The 27,673-nt window shown below is 35.4% G+C and overlaps 1 protein-coding gene across 12 annotated transcripts in view; it reads right to left on the reverse strand.

Moving 5' to 3' along the window:
* LOC123554492 (uncharacterized) overlaps positions 1–27,673 on the reverse strand; it is a 105,386-nt gene that overhangs the window by 50,960 nt on the left and 26,753 nt on the right. For 9 of the 12 annotated variants that reach the window (XM_045344704.2, XM_045344730.2, XM_045344737.2 and 6 more), the window contains 7 exons: positions 25,863–26,068; positions 19,380–19,931; positions 18,695–18,759; positions 11,695–11,925; positions 8,139–8,251; positions 7,545–7,744; positions 3,983–4,069 (listed from right to left, as the gene is read on the reverse strand). In XM_045344704.2, coding sequence (XP_045200639.2) covers positions 3,983–4,069; positions 7,545–7,744; positions 8,139–8,251; positions 11,695–11,925; positions 18,695–18,759; positions 19,380–19,931; positions 25,863–26,068 — 1,454 coding nt within the window. The remainder of the gene's footprint in view (positions 1–3,982; positions 4,070–7,544; positions 7,745–8,138; positions 8,252–11,694; positions 11,926–18,694; positions 18,760–19,379; positions 19,932–25,862; positions 26,069–27,673) is intronic. The other 3 variants (XM_045344791.2, XM_045344768.2, XM_045344776.2) reach the window with 2 other exon arrangements.

Raw genomic sequence — 27,673 nt, forward strand, 5'->3', positions numbered from 1 at the left:
ATTTAAACAAGAGGGGCAAGATGGCCCTAAGTCACTCACCTGAGGAACACACCATAACAGTGTAAACATGTTTGACCTAGTGATTTCATGTAAACAAATATTCTGGCCAATTTTCATTAGGATTGGACCAAAAATGTGGTCTCTTGAGTTTAAACAAGTATTTTCTTTGATATGATCTAGTGACCTACTTTTTGAACTCAGATGACCCATATTCAAACTTTACCTAGACTTGATCAAGGCAATCATTCTGACCAAATTTCATGAAAATCAATTGAAAAAAAAACAGCCTCTTTCGCATACACAAGGGTTTTCTTTGATTTGACTTAGTGACCTACATTTTGACCCAGATGACCCATACTTAAACTTGACCTAGATTTCATCAAGGCAATCATTCTGACCAAAATTCAGGAAGATCAATTGAAAAATACAGCCTCTATTGCATACACAAGGTTTTTCTTTGACTTGACCTAGTGACCTATTTTTTGTTCCCAGATGACCCATATTCAAATTCGACCTAGATTTCATCAAGGCAATCATTCTGACTTAATTTCAGGGAGATCAATTGAAAAATACAGCCTCTATCACATACACAAGGTTTTTCTTTGATTTGACCTATTTACCTACTTTTTTTATCCCAGATGACCCATATTCAAACTCCACCTAGATTTCATCAAGGCAATTATTCTGACCAAATTTCATGGAGATCAATTAAAAAATACAGCCTCTATCGCATACACAAGGTTTTTCTTTGATTTGACGTTGTGATACTTTTTTTGTTCCCAGATAACCAATTTTCGAACTTAGCCTAGATTTCATCAAGGTATTCATTCTGCCAAAATTTCATGAAGATCAGTTGAAAAATACAGCCTCTATCACATACACAAGGTTCTTCTTTGATTTGACGTAGTGACCTACTTTTTGATCCCAGATAACCCATTTTCAAACTTTGCCTATATTTCATCAAGGTATTCATTCTGCCAAAATTTCATGAAGATCAGTTGAAAAATACAGCCTCTATCAAATACACAAGCTAAATGTTGACAGACGACAGATGCCAGACAACAGCATTGCTCAGGTGAGCTAAAAAGTCTTTGTTTGCTGTCTCCCGAGCCTGCTCTGTGAAGTTCGGTAGGTAGGTAGGTAGGCAAATTTTTTTTTTTATTCCAGTGCTACTCAATATAACTAATTATTTTATATTTCTCATGAAGATAAATGAATAAAATATGAAAAGATACCTATGTTATTTTATATCTGATTTGTTGATACTTCTGCAAATATTTGCTAAAAATCTGAATTTTAAATGACACAATTAAGCTTCTTTCTGCTCTTCTACAACAATGACTAAAATTCTAAATTGTTGTTATCATTTTATGTGGGAGAGTTTGACCTCGGTCTGATGTGTGGTGGTGTAAAACGTATTTCATATCCGTAGGGTTTATTTATTTATCTTTTTTATTTTTATTTTTTTTTATTTTTTTGATAACTGAATTTTGTTCATGGGTTTTTTTTAATAGACAAACTTAATGTAGGGAGAGAGAGTTATATCTGATGAAGCTACGGATGGTTTAAAAAGGATTCACCAAAAACAGTCACGCCCCCAATCTCCGGATGTCGATCTAAAAATTTCCTTCAATAAATACTGTGTGCTATTAGACAATCTACATTTCTGAAACTTTACTTAAAGTAAGCCTCTAAATGTTGAAATCTATTTGCATATGTTATGAGGAAAATATGCACACATTTAATAATGAATTATTCAACAACAGAAAACTTATGACGTGAAACGCACGTGTACTGTTTTCCTGCCAAAATATAATTCACAGTGTATCAGCGATAAATTCATTTTTAGTGCTCAGAGGTCTGGATTTTTGTTTACCGTCTGTATTTCAAGTCGTGAAACATGAGATTCTGAGCTTTTTTCATATTAACACCCGATAAATTGATGAATTTTGCACAAAATCGAATAAAAATGGTGGCAGCTGTGACGTTTTCGGTGGCAGCGCCTACGAGTTTAATCGGGAGAGGTGTATTGAATGAGTAAGACAGGTTACCCTTATAATATTATTCTCAGGACCAGAAATGCACAGGAATTTTGGACAAAGTTCACTTAAGCCTTATATGGCCTATGCAATTTTGAAATTTTTCAAATTGGCTGTAATTTGCAAGAACTATATATTGTTTGCTGTCAAAATGTCTATCTACTATAAGGAATTTAGTTTTTATAAATAAATTTATTATTTTGTTTACGACATGACGATGAATATTGCTGAAATCGCAGAATTTTGGGAAAACTGGCGATTTTTACCATATTTAGGACATATGTGAATGTTTTTAGTAGTAAGCACACTCAAGGACCACAAAAATATTTTGACCATTGGTCCACCTTATTTCACAGAATTTATGGTTATTTTTTTATTGTGGTCGACAGCTGTGCTCATAGCGAAAATTTCAGATATGTTTGAAAATTAGATTAAAAACTGAAGGTTTCCCATACCCATAATGTTAAAATTATTTTCAGGTATGTCCGATATCTTCTTCTATAATGAATTTATTGTAAAATATTTTGTGCAGTTTGATAAAACAATACTACTTGATGAAAGAAAACATGTTCTTTACTAAATTTACGGACTTTCTATTTTTAGGCCATTTTGGTGCAAAAGTGAACCTTCTCCAAATTTGTTCCCGCTGTAAATTCTCTTTTCATTTATCGACTGGAGTAGCCCTTCTGCAAACACAATATTTGTCATGAAATGCACGTGCTTCTTTCCCGCCTTAAAATAACGTGTCCACAACATAATTATTTTCACAAGTGTGCACAATCGATCTCATTTCAAATTTACCAAGTACCCTCAGATGTTAAACAAGAGGCTCGTACAGTTTTGTATATACATATTTTTTTTGTGGTTCATACGTTTTTTATTTCTTTAGAAGGACAGCAATATTGCAGCAGACGTCTTTGTGTATGTGAATAGTTGTTTCTTGTTTATGACACTTTCTATAAAAGACAGGTTCTTATTTGCAACATAATTATTGAAATTTGAGCAAAAATAACATTTACATCTAGAAAAATATTAGAATGGTCTGACTTTAGTATGGTATTTCACGCTTTGAAAATTCACTTTTTGCACTCGTCGGCAACATAAACCAAATTTTGTAAGCTTGTCAATGCAGCAATCATCAGCTGATTAAATGTCATCTAATATATTTTTCACACCTTGTTGTAATGCAAAAAACACACAGACTTACAAAATTCTCGGCCAGTGATAGAAATTTGGGGGTTAATTGGAAGTGATAGATGTTCTGGGGTTAATTGAAAGTGCTGCTCGGTCACGTGAATGCAGTTTGGGTTCATGTTCTGCAGCTGATCAGAACTTATAAAAAAAAAATATTCTGCTCAGTGGGCCAATAAAAAAATTCGGAGCACAGTGATTTTAGCGGGTCGGTCGGGAGACAGCAAACAAACCTAATTTTCATTTTGGCCTGACTCAAGATATTGTGCTGTCTCAATGCTGTTAACCAGTCTAAATCATGCCCTGTCTCGATATTTTCAACCAGATATGGGCTATTTTATGTTCCAATGTTGTTAACCAGATAGGAGATATACGCTGTCACAGTGTTGCTAGCCAGGTACAGGATATATTACGCTATAAAAAACCTGAATCAAACTCATGATTCACCCCAGCCAGATAGGGATTTTCTGCGAACTGTGTATCTCTTGTATCAGGTCACAAACAAGCCATGTAAATCATATTACAGGTAATTTAAAAGTACAGATATAAAAATCACATCAACAAAAAACAGGAAAATCACTAAGGACTAATATCTATTAAACATATTCACTTCAACAAAGTGTCACAGCAAAAAATACGATTTCTAAACATGTGCTTTTTGACCCATGTGCAAACTATAAAACATTACAAAATAGACAATTACAGTGCAACAATTGGCAAAATTTGCCGGGTATATGTTTGCAACTCTATACCTTCATTCTAGACTTTGGGGTGTGAACTGAGTCTATACCACTGTCTGTAGCAAGACTTGTTGTACTTGCTCGTAACGACTCTACACTCTAATAGTTAAAATATTTTAGTATTTTTATCATGAAATAATATAATTTGGGCAAGAAAAATACCCTGTTTCCAGTTTTAATATAAACTTAAATATCTTCTTATTATAAAGTTATAAAAAGACAGCAAGATTATAAACAGGTACAACATGTTGTTATATATCAATAATAACACAGTAAACTCTCATTGGCTCGAACTCGAAGGGCCTGTGAAAATGAGTTTGAGAGATCGGTAGTTCGAACCATCAGTATGAAGGCCATCTTTGTTTAATATACACGTGTATGACATAGCTGAGTTTGAACCATATAAAATGTAAGATTTCAGTCTAATAAAGAGGAAATAAACAACATAATTTAAACATCATTTATATTAAATAATTTTATACATGCATTGAGTAAGCCTTTTTTATCCAGCCAGAGATAGTATTTTTCGGTATGCTGAACATTTTGGCAATCTGTTTTTAATTTCTGTCCTTTTTCACATTCCATTAAAGCATTATATTTTGTCTCAAGAGTCTTTGGGTCTGATTTTCTTTTAATTCCTTGTTTTCCTGTAGCTGACTTAACTATCCCCCCTGTTGCCGGGTCCTTCACTAAGTTGTTTGACCTGCATATTTCAATTTTGGAAATGTGTAAGCAATCAGCCCTATTTAAAGTAAAATACAGACATTCTTTGCTCAGACATTGTTTGACACATATAATTCATTAATTAAAACATTAAAGTGAACAAAAATCATACAATTAAATTTGTTTGACCTATATACAGGTATTAATTTCACAACGTGCTAAAACTATGTGCACAGATTAAAGCTGTATCACAACTAGAGCTGCTTTTGAGAAAAGCACATGTCTCCCACAACTGCCTTATCATCTGAATAGTTATGTATCTCAGCCAACCATGCACAAACACATTTATCACTGGTATCTGTTTACAGTGATTTTCGGTAATTCAAGGGCTGAACTGCCTGGCCGATTTGGCTAGTTATCAAACTTGGCCGAGGATTTATTGGCAAACACATTTTGTTCAAGTCTGGTGAAGATCCGATGAGAAATGTTCGACTTAGAGTGTGGACAAGTGTGTACAGAGCGATTTTCGGTAATTCAAGGCTGTAATTCTGAAGTGCCTGGGCGGATTTGTATAGTCATCGAACTTGGCCGAGGACTTATTGGCAAACATATTTTATTCAAGTTTGGTGAAGATCAGATGAGAACTGTTCAACCTAGAGCCCAGACAAGAGTAAAAAGGCCAATTTTCGGTAATTCAAGGGCCACAATTCTGAAGTGCCTGGGCCGATTTGGCTAGTTATCGAACTTGGTCAAGGACTTTTTGGTAAACACATTTTGTTAAAGTTTGGTGAAGATCGGATGAGAACTGTTCAACTTAGAGTGCAGACAAGATTTGTGACAGACACACAGACACGGACAGACAGCAGTAAATCAATATATCTCCCACACCACTATGTGGTGGGAAACATAATAACAGAGGTGTGAACTGTTTGAAAAGATTTGTGGCAGACAATCGTCTGTTCGACCCATCAGGTGTGATTTACATTATAATTAAGCTCAAGGGACCAGACAGTGAGTTCAAGAGTTCCAGTTATCGATGTTCTATCCATCTGGAGTCGAACAATATACAATATTATAAGAAATAAGATTGGAACCAGACGACAAGTTCAAGCGAATGGGGGTATTCAAGAGATCCGGGTTTGAGCCAGTGAGAGTGGACAGAACCAACTATTTTTGCTGGAAAAGACTGAATTACATTTAGCAACTGACTACACAAACAAGAGGGTCATGATGACCATGGATCGCTCATCTGAGTAATATGAGCTGCATGTTTCAAATGTCAAACTGATGCTAAAATATTAAGAAAGTAGGTCAGTAGGTCACATTCACGGTCACTGAATCAGTGTGCAAAACTGTATTTGTCATCCAAATTTCAAGGCTCTATCTTAAAAAACAAAAAAGTAGGTCAGCAGGTCAAGGTCAAAGTCAAGTGACCCCTAATTACTTGGGGTCATCAGGTAATTATAATAAAACAGTCTAGGAAATATGATCAGAAAATTTTTAAAGTATTTTTTCCTATATAACTCATATAACAAGTGACCCCCGGGGCAGGGCCTCTTTTCACCCCAGGGGCATAATTTAAACAGTCTTGTTAGAGAACCACTAAGCCTAGGCCTTGAACTTTCAGACAAGAAGATTTTAAAAATAAAATTCCTATGTAAGTCTATGTAAAACTTGGGACCCCCTGGATGGGGCCTCTTTTCATCCCAGGGTAATAATTTGAACAATCTTGGTAGAGGACCATAAGGCAATGCTACATACCAAATATCAAAGACCTAGGTCTTGTGGTTTCAGACAAGAAGATTTTTAAAGTTTTTTTCCTATATAAGTCTATATAAAATTGGGACCTCCGGGGCGGGGCCTCTTTTCAACCCAGGGTAATAATTTGAAAAAATCTTGGTAGAGGACCACCAGGTAATGCTACAAACCAAATATCAAAGGCCTAGGTCTTGTGGTTTAAGACAAGAAGATTTTTAAAGCTTTTTCCTATACAAGTCTATGTAAAACTTGGGATCCCCGGGATGGGGCCTCTTTTCTTCCAGGGGCATAATTTGAACTATCGTGGTAGAGGACCACTAGATGATGTCACATACCAAATATCAAAGCCCTAGCCCTGTGGTTTCTGACAAGAAGATTTTCAAAGCTTTTCCCTATGTAAGTCTACGTAAAAAATGTGACCCCAAGGGCAGGGCCATATTTGACCCTAGGGGGATAATTTGAATAATCTTAGTAGAGGACCACTAGATGATGCTACATACCAAGTATAAAACCCTATGGACTGTGGTTTTGGGCAAGAAGGTTTTTTACATTTTTCATTTCGGTTGCAATGGCAACCAAAGTTTTGTATGGAATTCAATTTTTTGAATTTTTTTTAAAGAAGACCATCCAAGGAACATTCCTGTGAAGTTTCATCAAAATTGGCCTTGTGGTTTAGGAGGAGATGTTGTTTAAAGGAAAGTGTGGACGGACGCTGGACAGTGAGCGATCACAATAGCTCAACCCGAGCACTTTGTGCTCAGGGGAGCTAAAAAGTGTCATTTAAACAGGGAACATCTATCTGTTACTATGAATTTAAAAGGATATCTTCAACAATAACTTATAACTGACATGAAATAAACATGGTCCAATATCATAAAGCCAATTTTGAACACCAGTCTCAAAACTCTAGAATTTAAACGGATGTTTCTGAGGTCAAATTCAAAATTAACCAATAGTAAAGTTGCAATCTGAGTCTGGTCTCCAAACCCACTTTTATAACACTGAACCCAGTTTCTGATGTTCATGCATCAAGTTTGCCTTATAAAATTAAATTTTAAAATAAGTCTCAAATCTTGAGCATCTCATTGGCTGACATACTAAGAATAAATAAAATAAATGAAGTATGAAGGAAACCATGAATTTATTTTATTACCTTTTTCAGTTCTCGTCTATCCCTCCGTTCTCTGTCAGGATAGTCATGTCGTTGAGGACGTGGAAGACTAGGTACTGGGGATCCCCGATCATGTGACGAGAAGTCTGGTGTGTGGCGCCCTCTACTGGACAAGCTACTATAACTACCACTGCGATGTTTGTTTTGTAGACCAGAATCCAGATCGTCATAGCGACTGTCACCTGTAACAAACAATAAAATTATTGTAACATTATCTTTAATAGATTTCTTAAGACTACTTCATCAATTAACATAACGTGTTTCCCATTTCTTATACACTATTTTAGTTGGTACTTCATGGAAATATTTGTGATTTTTGCTAACAGGAAATATTCACAACAATAAAATCAAACATATGATAATACCAAATACTGCCTTGGAATTAGTGAACTGAATTTAATGTACAGTCATATATGTTTCCAGTGCTCAGGATTGAATTCATTAAAGCTATGTGATATTTTGTTTACACTCCTATTTCTGCTTAAAAACAAAAGCCCCCTGCTACTGCATTACATCTAAGAAATTTGTGGTAAAATATTGAAAAGTGAAAAAGCAGGAGATTTGTTTTATACCAACCATCTCTATCTTCACTGCGGTAAGATCTGTTTGAGGCCATGGATGAGTTCAGATTATCTTGTGACTTTGACATTCGTCGCCTCTCTTCATGGGCCTCTTTACTTTGTGCCCATCTGAAAAAAAGAATATACAGATGTGAGAATGTAAAGTTGAAATATGTTCATTAGATAATAAGCACCAGTCACCACTGAGGACTGCGTAATTTTTGCATCACATTTAATTGATTTCAAATTTTAATAGACAACAGACAAATATTCATTGTTAAGAATTTGCACTTGTATGTTATGATTCTTTTGAAGATAATGCCAATTTATATCTGCAAGTGTTTCGAATGTTTTCAAATAATTATTTGTGAAAATATAACCTTCAAAAAATATTACAAAATTTCTGGTACACAACAGTTTACTGGGTAACTACACTATCATAATTATATTATATCATATACTAACAGAACTGAGATTTTGTTATAAAGAAATTTCAATCCTGAAAATATTACAATTTAAAAAAATCTAAATTTAAATCCTTAAAGAATTCAGAATTTAACCAAGTAAGTGTGACTAAATAATGACCACTAAATTATATTTGGAAACATTTTATATCAGTTTTTGAGCTGACTAAATCACCTTTCTAGCTAAATACACAATGATACTCAGAGACAATTCTTTCTTGATAATTATGATGCACATGTGTTGTTAGTTTTGTTACATAATAAATATATAGATTTAAGTAGATGTTATAGATGTGTGCTATAATTTGTGACCAGACTAATTACATATCATGTGAAGATAAAGTTGTGTTTAAAAGTAGAGAAGATATTATGGTTTAGCTAATGCTTATTTGCTTGTTTATTGGGTTTCAAGTCGCATCAACGCAAGTGAAACTATATGTTGACTTTTCAGCATTTAATGGTGGCAGAAGAGACCAGGTGCCCTTCCATTAAGTATTTCTATCATGTGCTGGCTCTTGGGGGAGAACTACTGACTGTATGCGAGCCATCTGGATAGATTCCTCACTGACATCTGGAGCAAAGCTCAAGCCAACAAAAATGATAATAAGTAATTTGAAGAAAGCCACCTTAAGCACTTGGCCACTGAATTAGAGTAATGGACCACTTGGCCACTGAAGCCCAGAGTTACAGTAATGGACCACTTGGTCGATGAAGCCCAGAGTTAGAGTAATGGACCACTTGGCCACTGAAGCCAATAGTTACAGTAATGGAATACTTGGCCACTGAAGTACAGAGTTAGAGTATAATGGACGACTTGGCCACTGAAACCCAGAGTTAAAGTAATGGATCACTTGGCCACTGAAGCCCAGAGTTAGAGTAATGGACCACTTGGCCACTGAAGTACAGAGTTAGAGTATAATGGACCACTTGGCCACTGAAACCAAGAGTTAGAGTAATGGATCACTTGGCCACTGAAGGCAATAGTTACAGTAATGGATCACCTGGCCACTGAAGTACGGAGTTAGAGTATAATGGACCACTTGGCCACTGAAACCCAGAGTTAGAGTAATGGATCACTTGGCCACTGAAGCCAATAGTTACAGTAATGGAATACTTGGCCACTGAAGTACAGAGTTAGAGTATAATGGACCACTTGGCCACTGAAACCCAGAGTTAGAGTAATGGATCACTTGGCCACTGAAGCCCAGAGTTAGAGTAATGGACCACTTGGCCACTGAAGTACAGAGTTAGAGTATAATGGACCACTTGGCCACTGAAACCAAGAGTTAGAGTAATGGATCACTTGGCCACTGAAGCCAATAGTTACAGTAATGGATCACCTGGCCGCTGAAGTACAGAGTTAGAGTATAATGGACCACTTGGCCACTGAAACCCAGAGTTAGAGTAATGGATCACTTGGCTACTGAAGCCCAGAGTTACAGTAATGGACCACTTGGCCAATGAAGCCCAGAGTTAGAGTAATGGACCACTTGGCCACTGAAGCCAAGAGTTAGAGTAATGGATCACTTGGCCACTGAAACCAAGAGTTAGAGTAATGGACCACTTGGCCGCTGAAGCCAAGAGTTAGAGTAATGGACCACTTGGCCACTGAAGCCAAGAGTTAGAGTAATGGACCACTAGGCCAATGAAGCCCAGAGTTAGAGTAATGGACCACTTGGCCACTGAAGCCAAGAGTTAGAGTAATGGACCACTTGACCACTGAAGCCAAGAGTTAAGAGTAATGGACCACTTGGCCACTAAAGCCCAGAGTTAAGAGTAATGGACCACTTGGCCACTGAAGCCCAGAGTTAAGAGTAATGGACCACTTGGCCACTGAAGCCCAGAGTTAAGAGTAATGGACCATTTGGCCACTGAAGCCCAGAGTTAGAGTAATGGACCACTTGGCCACTGAAGCCTAGAGTTACGAGTAATGGACCACTTGGCCACTGAAACCCACAGTTAAGAGTAATGAACCACTTAGCCACTGAAACCCAGAGTTAGAGTCATGGACCACTTGGCCACTGAAGCCCAGAGTTAGAGTAATGGACCACTTGACCACTGAAGCCCAGAGTTAAGAGTAATGGACCACTTGGCCACTGAAGTCCAGCGTTAGAGTAATGGACCACTTGGCCACTGAAGTCCAGCGTTAGAGTAATGGACATTCTTTAACAATTTAATGCAGCTCATATGAGCACACAGAGTTCTGAAAAAGTAATTTAATAAAATCTGTATATGTCTTTATTGGTGCACTAACCTAACAGCTATTGTACTCGCATCTTACTAGCTAAATTATACAGTTGTGAAATATAGGGAGAGGAAAAGTCAGTAACATTTACTTCATTTCATCTAAATTTGTCTTTTACTGACAGGAACTTGAACACAGCTCTATAACAGTAAAAATGAAGCCTTCTAAAAACCTGTCAGAATTGTGTTTTTGTTCAAATAGCCTTTTCTATAAACTTACTGATATAAGAGTTATTGCAAAAATATAAAAATAATGCTTCAAAATGAGTAAAACGTCTTAAATGCTTTTTGAAAACACAAGCAAAAATCAACATTTTTGTAGGTTTCATAAATGTCTAATAAAATTTTCTTTTCTTTTGTAACTTCATAAAATCTTTAATATTAAACTTCCAGAAAATCATGATATTCATTTTATTTTCATGCAGTATAACTGCAATATAAATAAGAATTAAAATACCATGCCAATAACATGGTGGAAATAAAGAGGTAGAGTCAAACTTCAAATGATACAATTTCAAAGTCTTCTGAGATAAAGAAGTATTCAGTAATATGTTTTGCAGTCAAGTCACAGACAATTTTTACATTTCTCTACTTACAGGGACCATAATAATTCATTGTTACAAGTATAATTATATAATTGTGTACTTCTCTTAGTTGTGAAAGCAAAAAAGCTGCATTCATTATTTATAACATATTCATAACTTCTGGCATTGTTCAGCATTTCAGAGTCAAAAGCATAAACACAAGAGCTGAAATGTTAATAAACAGATATAATGTGACATAATATAGCCTAGCTGTGACGAGTACATATAGATGAATGGCTAGCAGTAAAGCTATATGGTTGACTATCTACCGAGCATATACCTATCAATGCTCTCAGCAAGACTCCATGTTTCGGAAGCCGTCAGAATCTCGTAAGATTTGGCCGGAGATTTGTCTAGCTTTGGTTGAGGAAGTTTACGTTTCTCTGGTGAGGGTGGTTTAATGGATTCTGAGGTGTCAAAGTTTTCTGAAGATTTTGGCCTTGTTCCCAATGTTTGCTGTGTATGTACTGTCTCAGATTTTATTGCTTTCTGAGAACTTGGTGTGTCATATCTTTAATAAATCATAATTAAAATTCATCACTACAGACATTCACCCATTTGAATATTTATAATCTGAGCAGATCTAACAGCTTTAATTCACCCAAATAAACAAATATTACATGTATTGTAACATCATTTAATTCCATTGACAGAAAATTTAATAAATTCAGCTAACAGCTGCCACCTATAATTTTGGGAGATTCAAATTCTGCCAAAAATAAACCTGAAAGGATGAAATTAGTTGTAACAGTTTTTTTTTTTTTTGCTTGGTTTCAATGACAACCATAAAATTCATGGAAAGAAATTTGCTAAAAGTAGTTATGATTCCACAGTACAATAGATAATCTAAATCCTTATAAAGACTAAAGTTGCTCAAATTGTTCGTCCTCATTTTTGACAAAACCTGGATATATTTCTGCTATGGCCTTGGAAAGTATAAGGAGTATCTATAATGTAAAGTATTTAAGTTTTTAAAGGAATAACCTTAATATATGCATGGGAAAATGTGTGGCAGTAACAGTCATTTGTTTAAGAAACTTCTATTTTTTACTGGTTATACACATTTACACTGTGTTTAGCCATACAAGTCATGTATTAAGCATGTACTATTTTTAACCCAGTACTGTTTAATTCAATGTTAACATAAACTATCTGTTGTGTCTGTTCATGTTTGCATCCAGTATATATTTAAGTCGAAATACTGCTAAGATTTCAAGAAAGTGTTATGCCCCAAAATTTGTGCAAATTCCTTATAATTATTTTTATTCATAAAAGTAAGAATTTGTAAAAAAAAAAAAAAATATTTTTGTCTCATATGAGTCTTTATTTGTTAAGATACTTAACATATTTTGTAAATATTTGTTTTCTTAGTAGTTTTGCATTCTTGTGTAGACAATTTTTTTCCCCCCCAAACTTTACCATGTTTACTTATTAAGATCACATACTTAGGAGAAAGTTAATAGGTGCTAAAACATATTTGCCACTTTAAAAGAAAAACCTTTTTTTCATATTATGTCACAAATTACTTGATTATACGAACATGTCTGAGAACTTTGCTGTTGGCTTCTACAGTGTTTGTTACACAATCACTTTTGATGTGAACCTAAGCTAAGCACTTAGCTCTAGGTGATAACTTATCAAATTTTAATTACTTTTAGTCAGTTTTGAAAGAAAAACTGTGATTGTTTCATTTCCTGGAGTATGTTCTCTGTTTACTCAATTTTGTCACCTGGAAATCAAGTTGCTAATAAAAACCAAGAGCCAGTTGTAGAAGTCACAGATGACTTCTACCTAATAAAGTGATTACGTCAATTTTTAAAAACTGTGTTCTTGGATATTTTCCAGGTATGTGACATTTTCTTATTTTATATTGAATTTTCTCATGATTTTTCTGTAACGGTAACAAGTATAGAATTATTGTCTGTTATTTTATTATTTCAGTCATTTAATCATTGTTTCAGCATATAAAAATTAAACCTTTCATAAAGGTGTCCAAAATATTTCTGTATTATCATCAAACTTTGTACATTGATTTAAAACAATTATTGCTGAATGAATATGATATTTGATGTATCCTTATTTCTGTTAAAGTAAATCAACAATTGGTATTAATTTCTAAGTAGCTGAAATCTTTATGGCTGATTGTTGTTAAATTTGGCACTATATTGCATTTTCATGCTCTGACAAAGTTTCATTGATATAAGCAGAAAATATCATATTGCAAAAAAATTCATTGTATATATATTGTGTAAATATGTTCTATTCATAAAAAAATATATATATATAAAAAAAAAAGAAGAAAAAGACTTGAAAAGAAATGTCACCCACTAATAATAATATGTACCATGCATAGAATGTATTTTAAAACTTTGGCGCTGACTCTCATAGAAGCGAGTTGTCGAAATAATCATATCTCTACTTAATTCTTTGAGCATTTCCCCAAATGATTGTGTATGTTAATTTCTGTTAAATTCCCTAAACAAATTTAATTGTATGAATTCTTTCATATTGATTTTATGTAATGTATGTTTTACACAGATGACTTCTACCTAATAAAGTGATTACGTCAATTTTTAAAAACTGTGTTCTTGGATATTTTCCAGCTACATCTCTCCTCTCAGAGACGGCTAATTATTGGTCGTCTTAGCGAGGTGTTTTACCAACGCCCACGTTCACGCCCGCGAACCGCATATCAACTGGTGGGGTAACAAAGTGGTTTCGATCTCATGTCAGCGCCTCTAAACCAAAACTACAACCTTCGTGGGAAATCCAAAAAGCCAGCGAAAGGACAAGACGCAGAACCATCTTCAAGTCTTGATTCTTCCCTTGGGCTAAGTGACGTGAGTGGAAACACCGTCAATAGTGATATATCGTTTGAAGAAGAGGACCAATCTCATCACGATATTCACGATACAGTTCTGGTGGCAGAGCAAACACCATCTGAAGAGGAAGAGATGTCTCTAAATATCCAGCTTCAACATTTTGAAGGCAAGCCAGGCGAATATGCTGAAGACTGGCTTGAGTCATACGACAACTACTGCACAGCAATGAAAATTGACAATGAACGTAAGTGGAGTACTTTTGCTTTTATGCTTAAGGGTCATGCATACAGCTGGTATAAAGCCTTGCCAACTGACGTTAAGAACAATCCAGATGAAATGATGACACAATTTAAGAACAGATTCAATGGGTCTGATGGACTCCCACCTGATACTGCAATCTACAGCATTAAACAGTATGAACATGAACCAGTGTGTGATTACATTACGCGCATTACTGATGCTTCATCGCGTTCTAAATTGCAATCAGAAACCATTGCTCATTTAGCTTCTGAGGGACTAGTTCCAGAAATTCGTAAGATGGTAATGCCACAATCTCTTAAGACATTAGAAGATGTCAGAAAAGCTGCTTTGGTTGCCGAAAGATGTGTTTTAAGTGAAAAGCGCGAAATTAGGGCAGTTGCTTCTGCTGAAACACATATGGACAAAATAACTGATAAGGTATGTGAACAGGTGATTTCAGTGCTTTCGTCAAAATTCAATGACACTTCAATAAGTCAGCCGCCGCAACCGACATGGAGCAGACGCCGTCATCAAAACCAAATGCCTAATGAACATTTGTCGCATCAATCTAACTACAACATGCAACCTCCATTGTACCAACAACAGTACTATCAGCCACAAGTGCAGATGCCACAGCAGCAGATCTACCCACAACAGAACAGACCGCAGCAGAACAAACAAGATAGACAGAGACCATGCAGAAACTGTGGAGGTAGGGCTTGTCATACTTTTTCTAAATGTCCAGCTCGCAATGTTCAATGTAGTTATTGTGAAAAATATAATCATTTCACTGAAACTTGTGAAAAAAAGAAACGTGATGAGGCAAACAAAACCCAATAGGGACTCGCGCCTGTCTATTTGCGTAAGTCGCATGTAGATGGGCACAGTCATAGCAATGTTTTACATCATTCAAAAGGTGCTAAGTCGGAATCTGTGCAGAATCTCAATAAAAATGTACCTAAGAATGCAGGCTTTAATTCATTAGGTTCTGAAGGCATTAATGTAGCTAAAACCAATTCACCTGAAGTCTGTATAGCAACTTCTTTGAGTAGGAATACTATAATGGTTGAATTTTATGGCAGGCGTTGTCAGGCACTTGTCGACTCTGGGGCAGACGTTAGCTGTATTAAAAGATCTGTCCTCGACAAATATGCTCCTGGGGCTGAAATTGAACAAACTTCTCTCCCTCCTATTACTGGAGTAGGTGGTGAAAAACATTCTGTTCTTGGGCAAGTTAAGCTTACTTTTGATATTTCAGGGTTGAAAATTGATCAAACATTTATTGTTTTAGAACAGTTGCATCACTCAGTTATTTTAGGTGTAGATTTTATGGTTACAAATCATGTCAACCTTAATTTTCATCATAGAATGTTAACTGTAGGTGAAGGCACTGTGTCTGTCAGTCTTGTCTGTGATAGTAAGTTTGGCTATGCCCGCAGTCGTAAGACTGAATGTATACCGGCTGAATCTGAAGTTGTTATTCCTGTTAGGATATCAGGCTTTAGTAAGGATGACATTGTGCTCATAGAACCTTCTGAAACTTTACCAAGTATTAATCTTGTTGGTGCTAAATGTTTAGTGCAAATCAAAGGCTAGACATGACCGTAAGGCTAAGGCTCCAAACTTTATTGTTGGAAATAAAGTTCTTCTAAGCAAGAGAAAACTGAAGTAGGCTTGTCATCAAAACTTTCAAATAAATGGACAGGACCTTATGAAATCATAGAAATAGGGCCTTCCTTCACATATAAAATCAAAGATCTCAGACAAAACAAAGTTCATAAATCTCTCGTGAATGCTTCCAGAATTAAGCTGTACAAAGAGAGACCAGTGGACAATGATGTTTTTGATTCTGAGTCTGATACTGAAACTGAGGTTGCGGGTAACACTGAAAGCCCCACTCAAACTAAGGATACTGCAGAAACACAAAATGCTCTGCATGACCAAACTACAGATGCTGACAATGTACCGCCAGGTCAAAATGATAACTTTGACAACGACAGTGTACAGTCACATCAACCTATGAAACAAACAGCTGTCAAGCAGCAGTCTGATCAACCTTCTGTTGTTGATCCAAATGACATTTTGGCTATTGTTTATGCCAAAACCTCAAATGGCCAGTGGTACAAAGTTAAACTTAAAAATGGCAAGCGTGTATGGTTGCGAGAGGATTCTGTCCCATTGCAACTCATTAGAAGGTACTTAAAAACTCACACAAAACAGGGCAAAGCCAGGAAACGCAAAAAGCCAAAGTATTTCACAAGTCAGTCAGACTAGAACTAGTTAGTTGTGTTTGTAAGCTTTCGTGTCGGTAGAATCCAATATTGTGCGCACATTTCTATCTTTTCTATCTTTCATCATATAGAATTCCTGTAGTAAATCCTACAACTGTCTTCTATGTTGTCTTCGTAGTGCTATATCTCTTTTAATTTGGTTTGCTACAGGTATTTTATCATTGTTTCCCAACTTTCTGGGTTCTACAGGTCAAGACAGCTGTTGACATTGCTTGGTTTTGGTGTTAGTTTTAGGCTGTAGTGAAGAATCCTTGGTTGTTCAAAGGCTTAACTATGGTGTGGGTTTTATAGAAACAACTGTTCCTTCATTTAAGCCGGGGAAGTTGTTATGCCCCAAAATTTGTGCAAATTCCTTATAATTATTTTTATTCATAAAAGTAAGAATTTGTAAAAAAAAAAAAAAATATTTTTGTCTCATATGAGTCTTTATTTGTTAAGATACTTAACATATTTTGTAAATATTTGTTTTCTTAGTAGTTTTGCATTCTTGTGTAGACAATTTTTTTCCCCCCCAAACTTTACCATGTTTACTTATTAAGATCACATACTTAGGAGAAAGTTAATAGGTGCTAAAACATATTTGCCACTTTAAAAGAAAAACCTTTTTTTCATATTATGTCACAAATTACTTGATTATACGAACATGTCTGAGAACTTTGCTGTTGGCTTCTACAGTGTTTGTTACACAATCACTTTTGATGTGAACCTAAGCTAAGCACTTAGCTCTAGGTGATAACTTATCAAATTTTAATTACTTTTAGTCAGTTTTGAAAGAAAAACTGTGATTGTTTCATTTCCTGGAGTATGTTCTCTGTTTACTCAATTTTGTCACCTGGAAATCAAGTTGCTAATAAAAACCAAGAGCCAGTTGTAGAAGTCACAGATGACTTCTACCTAATAAAGTGATTACGTCAATTTTTAAAAACTGTGTTCTTGGATATTTTCCAGGTATGTGACATTTTCTTATTTTATATTGAATTTTCTCATGATTTTTCTGTAACGGTAACAAGTATAGAATTATTGTCTGTTATTTTATTATTTCAGTCATTTAATCATTGTTTCAGCATATAAAAATTAAACCTTTCATAAAGGTGTCCAAAATATTTCTGTATTATCATCAAACTTTGTACATTGATTTAAAACAATTATTGCTGAATGAATATGATATTTGATGTATCCTTATTTCTGTTAAAGTAAATCAACAATTGGTATTAATTTCTAAGTAGCTGAAATCTTTATGGCTGATTGTTGTTAAATTTGGCACTATATTGCATTTTCATGCTCTGACAAAGTTTCATTGATATAAGCAGAAAATATCATATTGCAAAAAAATTCATTGTATATATATTGTGTAAATATGTTCTATTCATAAAAAAATATATATATAAAAAAAAAAGAAGAAAAAGACTTGAAAAGAAATGTCACCCACTAATAATAATATGTACCATGCATAGAATGTATTTTAAAACTTTGGCGCTGACTCTCATAGAAGCGAGTTGTCGAAATAATCATATCTCTACTTAATTCTTTGAGCATTTCCCCAAATGATTGTGTATGTTAATTTCTGTTAAATTCCCTAAACAAATTTAATTGTATGAATTCTTTCATATTGATTTTATGTAATGTATGTTTTACACAGATGACTTCTACCTAATAAAGTGATTACGTCAATTTTTAAAAACTGTGTTCTTGGATATTTTCCAGCTACATCTCTCCTCTCAGAGACGGCTAATTATTGGTTGTCTTAGCGAGGTGTTTTACCAACGCCCACGTTCACGCCCACGAACCGCATATCAACAGCATGTGAAAGGTACACTGGTGTATGTATAGGGAAGGGGAATAACAAATACAAAAGCAAACAGATTGATAAAGGGTCAAAGGTATGCTTGTGTTTTAATACAGAAAAACCATTATGCAAATGTCTTACCCTGGTTGAAGATCTGATGGCAGTTTAAAAATATCTGGTTCCTCTTTACAAATCTTTCGAAGTTTCTGAAGTACATTATTACTAACATGATAAAATGCATTTTTGTTGTTAAATAAAATATTTCTTGATATTACATATAAATACATTATAAGAAAAATATATTTAATATGGAAAGCAGCAGGAAAAGTTAAATGAACTGAATACAAAGACAACTTCACCTGTATAAAATCTTTTTTTTTCTTTTTTTCAACAGAACTTTTTGTTTTAAATACATGTGCAGCTTGAATAAACAGACTTCCAAGTTTGTACATTGAATCAAATGCCATCACATGATAAAAATTTAATGTAAGTATATCATTTATAAACATATTTATATGTATACACACAATCCAGGTATTTCACAGAAAATTTTATAAAACAATTTTCAGATGAAAAATTTAGAGATCTTATCAATGGTAAGCAAGCTGGTAGAATGTGCACCTTTCTAGTTTGGAGAAATCAGACTTAGATTTTTATTTAAAAGTATCAGTGGACATGTTGAAACCACTCCCCCACCTTCCTCCATGTAACCAAACCCTTTTTGTGAAAAGCTACAATGATATTGTATCACATACTGGTATTCACATTGTTTTCAAATTTGAACTGCTATAGAGATTTTCTCCAATGCAATGCAATTAACACCTACCTTAACTAAATTATCTATTTCCTTTTCCCGTTCTGGTGTTTTTGCCATCTGTTTTAACCTCCTATATCTATCCATTAAAGCATTATATTCCTCATGTAAGTGTTCTAACTTTTTATCAAACTCTGAATCACGTTTAGGTTCAAGAAGGTCATTCCCTGCACTTATACCTTCCATTTTCTTTTTTATATTTTCCGTTGATGGATCAACATCCATGGAATTTTCAAGTGTCGAGTCACCACTTTCCTGATGTTTTTTCTGAAATGGCTGTCTTTTAGCAGATTTTTCTTTTAAATTTTCTTCAACTTTTTCATGAATTTCATCAAATTTCATCCCAAGTTTAAACAATTCTCCCTCTAATTCTTTTTCCTGGTCAAATGCCACATCTAACCCTGTTGCTGTTGATCGCCGTAATACATTATAGTCTTCTTTGGATTGTAAATAATCTCTACGAAGTTTCTCATGATCGGTACGTATTTTATCAAACACACTCTCTTGTTCTTCGACTGTCAGCTGATTTTCATCATTAGCAAGTAATGTCTGGAATGATTGCATCTGAAAAGTCCAAATACACATGTTTAAATGAACTTAACTAAATACAACATTGACAAACAGAATTTCTCGTACATATGTATGAATGACAGCACTGTAGGGATAATTTGTATGTCAATTCTTGCTAACACATCTACTATGTCGTTGTTGGTTTTTTGCTAAATATTGCTACCAAGGTCTATAGAAGAGTAACGAATCTGTATGAATAGCATAAATTTTCAAGAAAAATCCTGCAGTTACACAATGCAGTCATATCAGATAAAAGATCAAAATTACAAGAAATTAAGAAAATAGTCTTTAAGTTAATAATAAATACAAGTTTAATCTACATTAATGCCACAACTTTATCAATAAAATCCAGCTTTTCATACAGAATAATATTCACGAAATAGTAATAATGCTAAAAGCAAACATTAATTTCATGAGTAACAGCAAACTTAGAATCATTACGCTGCTACAATAATTGATAGCATAATACCCATCTAAATATGTTCCGCATTCCAAACCTTCTGTCACTTCAGTATTCAGTGCCTAAACCAGTAACAAAATGCTTAAGTTTTATGCATCAATTAAATGGTACTGGCGCTCTTTCTTCAAATAGCAGGAAGTTTCTATAATAGTGACATAAATTAATTTTGAAGCCAAACGTAGTTTTATCTTGTGTCTCTTTCAAAACTAATGACTTAACTTGGGAGAAAAGCAGGTGCAAAAAAACATTAACAGCCATAAAGTCATTTTAACAGGAATGTAAAATAAGAGACACATGAAAAGGTTGTAAGCAAGGTAGTTATAATTTAAGTGTTTTGCATTTTCAATTGGTACCATACAAAGAAACATTCTTATATGTTTTTATCATAAAAATACACTAAATCAACTTGCGCAGTTTATCAAGAGTACTTCAATCCTTGAACTTCAAAATATAAAACAAATTCTCTATATTAATATGAATAACGAAAATTTAGCTAATCCAGACATGTTACACTTCAAATTGTGACGTTATCAAACAAATTTAAGAAAGCCCACACTTTATGGAAAGCAATATACATTTACAAGAGTTGATTTATTTATTAAGAGCTGATAATATTTTGGAACTTATCATAGATTAAACATTAAGTGAAGTGATCAAAACAAAAATATTATCAGAAAATGAATATATTGTCCTGTAATTGTATTCTATAAATTGCTGCTCTGATGTCAAACTTTGGAAAGTTTTGTTCAGCCAGTAGATAATGGCAGCTTGTTGGGCATTCATCTCATTCACTTTTACCTCACCTTCAGTACAAAACACCCAAAGTTCAAAAATATATCCCAGTTTAACCCTATCACTTGTTTCACAATACAAGACCTATCACTAATAGTGATAAATACCCCCAGACAGAAGCTTATTGTCAGAGGAAAAGGGGTATTGAAAATATGACACATTGCATTTGTATATTGTACAGGGAGAAAATGTACAAAGATGCACAAAAAATGTGCAAAATTGTATAAGATCTCCAAATTTCATTGCTGTAAAGTCAGTAAGTATGTCAAAATCAAGGTCACTGAAAGTCAGTTTTGAGATGTGTGTTCAAAAACTAAAAACCAAAAACAAACAAGAGCTCCGCCAAGCGGGGCAATATACGCCCAAAGGGTTATATCTGAGGATGGGAGCACAATTTAAAGACTGTTGAAGCTTAAAGGACAAGAACAACAAAGGGAAGAAATTCAAAAAAAAAATTCCAAGTCTGCAAAAAAATCCTTACCAGGTACAGATATGTCAGAATACACCTAAAAGCTGGAGGTACCAACCATGTTGTACCACAGAAAAGTTGTTTAGGTTTTTCCCTATGGCCAATAATAAATAAGAGCACCGCCTTGCGGGTGCTGACGCTCATCTGATTTTTTTGTATAATAGCAAAATTGTCCTACACATGATTTTCTAAGTCCAAAAAGGGCCATAATTCTTGCAAAAAGCAGGATGGAATTAGGTCTCTTGATGTACAGAGTCAGCTTATGATGGTGAACAACTGTTGCAAGTTTCAAAGCAATAGCTTGAATAGTTTAGGAGAAAAGCTGACCTAAACATAAAACTTAACCAAGAAATCTGATATTTTCTAAGTCCAAAAGGGGCCATAATACTTGCAAAAAGCAGGACAGAGTTATGTTTCTTGCTGTACATGGTCAGCTTATGATGGTGAACAAGTGTTGCAAGTTTTAAAGAAATAGCTTTGATAGTTTACGAGAAAAGCTGACCTAAACATAAAATTTAACCAAGAAATCTGATTTTCTAAGTCCAAAAGGGGCAATAATTCTTGAAAAAAGCAGGATGGAGTTACGTTTCTTGATGTGCATGGTCAGCTTATGATGGTGAACAAGTGTTGCAAGTTTCAAAGCAATAGCTTTGATAGTTTAGGAGAAAAGTTGACCTAAACAGAAAACTTAACCAAGAAATCTGATATTTTCTAGGTCCAAAAGGGGCCATAATTCTTGCAAAAAGCAGGATGGAGTTATGTTTCTTGCTGTACTGGGTCAGGTATTGATGATGAACAAGTGTTCCAAGTTTCAAAGCAATACCTTCGATAGTTTAGGAGAAAAGTTGACCTAAACATAAAACTTAACCAAGAAATCTGATATTTTCTAGGTCCAAAAGGGGCCATAATTCTTGCAAAAAGCAGGATGGAGTTATGTTTCTTGCTGTACAGGGTCAGGTATTGATGATGAACAAGTGTTCCAAGTTTCAAAGCAATACCTTTGATAGTTTAGGAGAAAAGCTGACCTAAACATAAAACTTAACCAGGCAACGCCAACGCCGACACCGATCAAGTGATGACAATAACTCATCATTTTTTTCCAAAAAATCAGATGAGCTAAAAAGTTACAAAATAAGCTATTTATAGTAACATAAAAGGGGAGTAATTGAACAAGAGGACCATGATGGTCCTGAATCGCTCACCTGTTCCCACATGACCCAGTTTTGAGTATGACGTCATTTTTTCTATTATTTGACATAGTGACCTAGTTTTTGAGCATATGTGACCAGTTTTGAACTTGATCTAGATATCATCAAGATAAAAATTCTGACCAATTTTCATGAAGATCCATTGAAAAATATGGCATCTAGAGAGGCCACAAGGTTTTTCTATTATTTGACCTACTGACCTAGTTTTTGAAGGCATGTGACCCAGTTTCGAACTTGACCTAGATATCATCAAGGTGAACATTCTGACCAATTTTCATGAAGATCTTGTGAAATATATGGCCTCTAGAAAGGTCATAAGGTTTTTCTATTTTTAGACCTACTGACCTAGTTTTTGACCGCACGTGACCCAGTTTCGAACTTGACCTAGATATCATCAAGATGAACATTCTGATCAATTTTCATAAAGACCCCACGAAAAATGTGACCTCTAGAGTGGTTACAAGCAAAAGTTTACACACGGACGCACGGACGGACGACGGACGCTGCGTGATCACAAAAGCTCACCTTGTCACTTTGTGACAAGTGAGCTAAAAATAAAAAAATATTTAAGTGAACAAAAAAGGCATCTGCCAAATAAAAACAAGAACACCACAATGCAGAGCAATATACACACGAAACAAAATCATATGACCTTTGACCCCTAAGAGTGACCTTGATCTGAAGCATGCCATCTGTAACATGCGCTCTGAACGTTGTCTCAGTGTGGTGAACATTTGTGCCAAGTTTCTTTCAAATCCTTCAAGCAGTTCAAGACTTACAGAGCGGACACGAAACAAACTCAGATGACGTTTGACCTCCAAGTGTGACCTTGACCTTGAAGCAAGCCATCCAAAACATGCGCTCTGCATGTTGTCTCGATGTGCTAAACATTTGTGTCAAGTTTCTTCGAAATCCTTCAAGGGGTTCAAGAGTTATAGAGCGGACACGAAATTGCTAACCGACGGAGTGACAGACAGATGAACAGACAGACACTGGGGCTATAACATATGTTCTTTCAGGCGTATAAAAATGGAGATAATAAAAAGAAGAAAATTGAAATTGATTATGGAAAGGAATTAATATAAGCATTTACCTGCTTGTTTTCCAATCCGACATTTCACAAATGTATTTTGCACATGTATTTAATTAAGTAACTTTATCGAAAGAAATAAAAATGTGTTTAAACTAAGAAAATTGAATAAAGGGAGATAATTAAAGCAATTAAGGGACATATCATTAAGTGTAATTTTTGCTTCTATCATTTTGTGAAGTTTCAATGAAATGCCATTAATACTTTTTACTCTGGAAAAGCCTTAGTTTGTATAATAAAGGGAGATAATTAAAAAAAAATAGGTAAAGTAGAGTTATGGTTCTTTCACAATGCACTTCCCGTCAAAAGCCTCTATCATTTTGCGAAGTTTCAATGAAATGCCATAACATGTACCTATCAAGTAATGCTACGGACAAGCCTTATTTTGTATAATGAAGGGAGATAATTAAAAAAAACTAGGTAAGGTAGGGTTATGGTTCTTTGACAATGCACTTCCTGTCAATGGCCTCTATCATTTTGCAAAGTTTCAATGAAATGCCATTTATACTTTTCAAGTAATGCTCCGGACAAGCCTTATTTCGTATAATAAAGGGAGATAATTCAAAAATTAGGTAAGATAGAATTATGATTCTTTAACACTGCACTGTGTCTCAAGGGCCTCTATGATTATGTGAAGTTTCAATCAAATGCCATTAATACTTTTCAAGTTATACTCCAGACAAAAGTGTGACAGACGGACGGATGAAAGGACGGATGATTTAAGGCCTGATAAAGCGGCAACTACTCGTATATGCTCGCCTTTCGGGCAGCATAGAAATCATCCAAATGGAACCCGCTTCACACATTCACTACTTGGCTTGGTACTGATAATAATTACAAGGTTTGATGGAAATCTAGCAACTAATTGCTGAAAATTAGCTGGGATAAATTCCGTCTACAGATGGACGGCTGAATGGATGGACCAGAGTCTAGTATAGCCCCAAGATGCTAGTATCAGGGGTACAATGTATCTATTCAAATTATAGAAAAAGCTGTCTCACTTAAGATGATATTCCCTAAGTTTACATGTTTCATCTTTTCAAATGTGTGCTAGCTCAAAATGATGTAAATGTTTTCCAATCAAACTAATTTGAACATAATACCAACAACTGAGACAGTCCTTTACTCTCTGAAAGCCTTTTCACATTTTTCAATCAAAAGCCAAAACATTTCTGGCACTTTCAAAGTAATATAGTACAACCTCTCTAAAGTGAATATTGTGCTGAAGGTTGTACAGTTAGATGTTGTTGCTTTAGAGAGTTTAACTTACTAACAAATACTGTATTCAATGAATTCAAGAGCACTGCAATGCAGAGCAATATACACAAAGCAAAGTCATATATGACATTTGACCCATAAGTGTGACCTTAACCTTGAAGCAAGTCATCCGAAACATGTGCTCTGTGGGTCAATTCGGTGTGGTGAACATTTGAAATCCTTTAAGCAGTTCAAGAGTTACAGAGCAGACACGAAACAAACTGATATGACCTTGGACCCCTAAGTGTGACCTTGACCTTAAAGCAAGACATCCAAAACATGCACTCTGCATGTCGTCTCGGTGTGGTGAACATTTGTGTCACGTTTCTTTGAAATCCTTCGAGGGGTTCAAGAGTTACACAGCGTTATGTGCAAATATACATATTATGTCTCAAAAGACGTTTTTTTATGAACATAAAACTACATTATCCCACCTACCAACCAAAGTTGAAGTCGAGATATCGAGATCTGACTGTATTCTTTTTCAGTGGGACAAAGACATTTTGACACTATGATATTATGATGTTCAAATTGACTTTGTTGTATAATGCCACAGTTTCCATCTTCTATGTTTAACAGGTAAAATATGTGGTTGTGTCAAAATGGAAAATATGCACTATTTTTGTTAACAGAGGTATTACTGCATTACCCTTTCATCTAGATTTCTGGTCTGGAACATGAGGCCTAGTTTGACTTTCTCTGCATCATTTGCAATACCTCCTGGTTCCTCAACATCACCCCTGGGCGTGCTGGTAGAATCCATACTGTTGGTGGAGTCTGACCTGGGTAGCAAGGCTGGCGAAGTGCCTCGATGCTGTGGCATTCTACTCTCAGATCCATCCTGTGGTTGACTCTCTGCAATATAAACAAAGGTAGGCCTGTATCATAGCTGTTCATGTTTACAAACGTAAAAATAATATAATGTTTACAAAGTTGACAACAACTTGCTTTTGGCTAATTGCCAAGTTCAAAAACTACAAGTATTATCGGATTCCTGTGTTCATTCAGGAAGATACTATGGCACATAAATTGAAAGTGAATTTTGACAGGCAAATATTTGGGGTCAAAATTATTTTCTCTTCAAATGTGACAGTCTTAAAACTACAATGAACCTCTGAAGAGCAAGAGAACTGTTGATAAGCAAGAGAGTTGTTGTTGAGCACTAGAGCTGTTTTTGTGCAAGAGAGCTGTTGTTGAGCAAGACAGCTGTTGTGGAGTACTAGAACTGTTGTAAAGCAAGAGTTGTTGTTTATCAGGGGAGCTGTTCTGGAGCAAGAGAGCTGCTCTGGAGCAAGAGAGCTGTTGTTGAGCAAGAGAACTGTTGTAGAGCAATAGAGCTGTTGCAGAACAAGAGAGCTGTTGTAGAGCATTACATCTGTTGTAGAGCAAGAGAACTGTCATAGAGCAATAGAGCTGTTGTAGAGCAACAGAGCTGTTCTAGAGCAAGAGAACTACTGTAGAACACTTCATATGTTATAGAGCAAGAGAACTGTCATAGAACACTAGAGCCGTTGTAGAGCAAGAGAACTGTTGTAGAGAAAGAGAGCTGTTGCAGAACAAGAGAGCTGTTGTAATGCAAGAGAGCTAATGTAGAGTATAGAGCAAGATAACTGTCGTAGAGCAAGAGAACTGTCATAGAGCAAGACAGCTGTTGTAGAGCACTTCGTATGTTATAGAGCAAGAGAATTGTCATAGAGCACTAGAGCTGTTGTAGAGCAAGAGAACTGTTGTAGAGCATTAGAGCTGTTCTAGAGCAAGAGAACTGTTGTAGAGCACTTCATATGTTATAGAGCAAGAGAGCTGTCATAGAGCACTAGAGCTGTTGTAGAGCAAGAGAAATGTTGTATGGCAAGAGAACTGTTGCAGAGGAAAAGAGCTGTTGTAGAGCAAGAGAGCTGTTGCAGTGCAAGAGAGCAAGTTATTGTAGAGTAAAAGAGCTGTTGTAGAGCAAGATAGCTGTTGTAGAGCACTGCATCTGCTGTAGAGCAAGAGAACTGTCACTGAGCACTAGAGCTGTTGTAGAGCAAGAGAGCTGCTCTGGAGAAAGACAGCAGATATACAGCAAGACAGCTATTGTAGAGCAAGACAGCTGTTGTAAAGCAAGACAGCTGTTCTAGAGCAAGAGAACTGTTGTAGAACAAGAGAGCTGCTTTGGAGCAAGACAGCTGTTTTGATGCAAGAGAAATGTTGTAGAGCTATTAAGAGAACTGCTGCTCAGCAAGAGAGCTGCTGTAGAACAAGACAGCTGTTGTAGAGCAAAAGAGCTGTTCTGGAGCAAGAGAGCTTTTGCAGAGCAAGAGAGCTGCTCTGGAGCAAGGGGCTGTTCTGGAGCAAAAGAGCTGCTGTAGTGCAAGAAAGCTGTTGTAGAGCAAGAGAGCTGCCACAGAGCAAAAGAGCTGTTGTAGAGCAAGAGAGCTGCGGTAGAGAGCTCTACCGCAAAGGAGTGGTTTAAAAGAATAC

The sequence above is a fragment of the Mercenaria mercenaria genome, chromosome 15, assembly GCF_021730395.1.
Source record: "Mercenaria mercenaria strain notata chromosome 15, MADL_Memer_1, whole genome shotgun sequence".
NCBI classification, from domain to species: domain Eukaryota; kingdom Metazoa; phylum Mollusca; class Bivalvia; order Venerida; family Veneridae; genus Mercenaria; species Mercenaria mercenaria.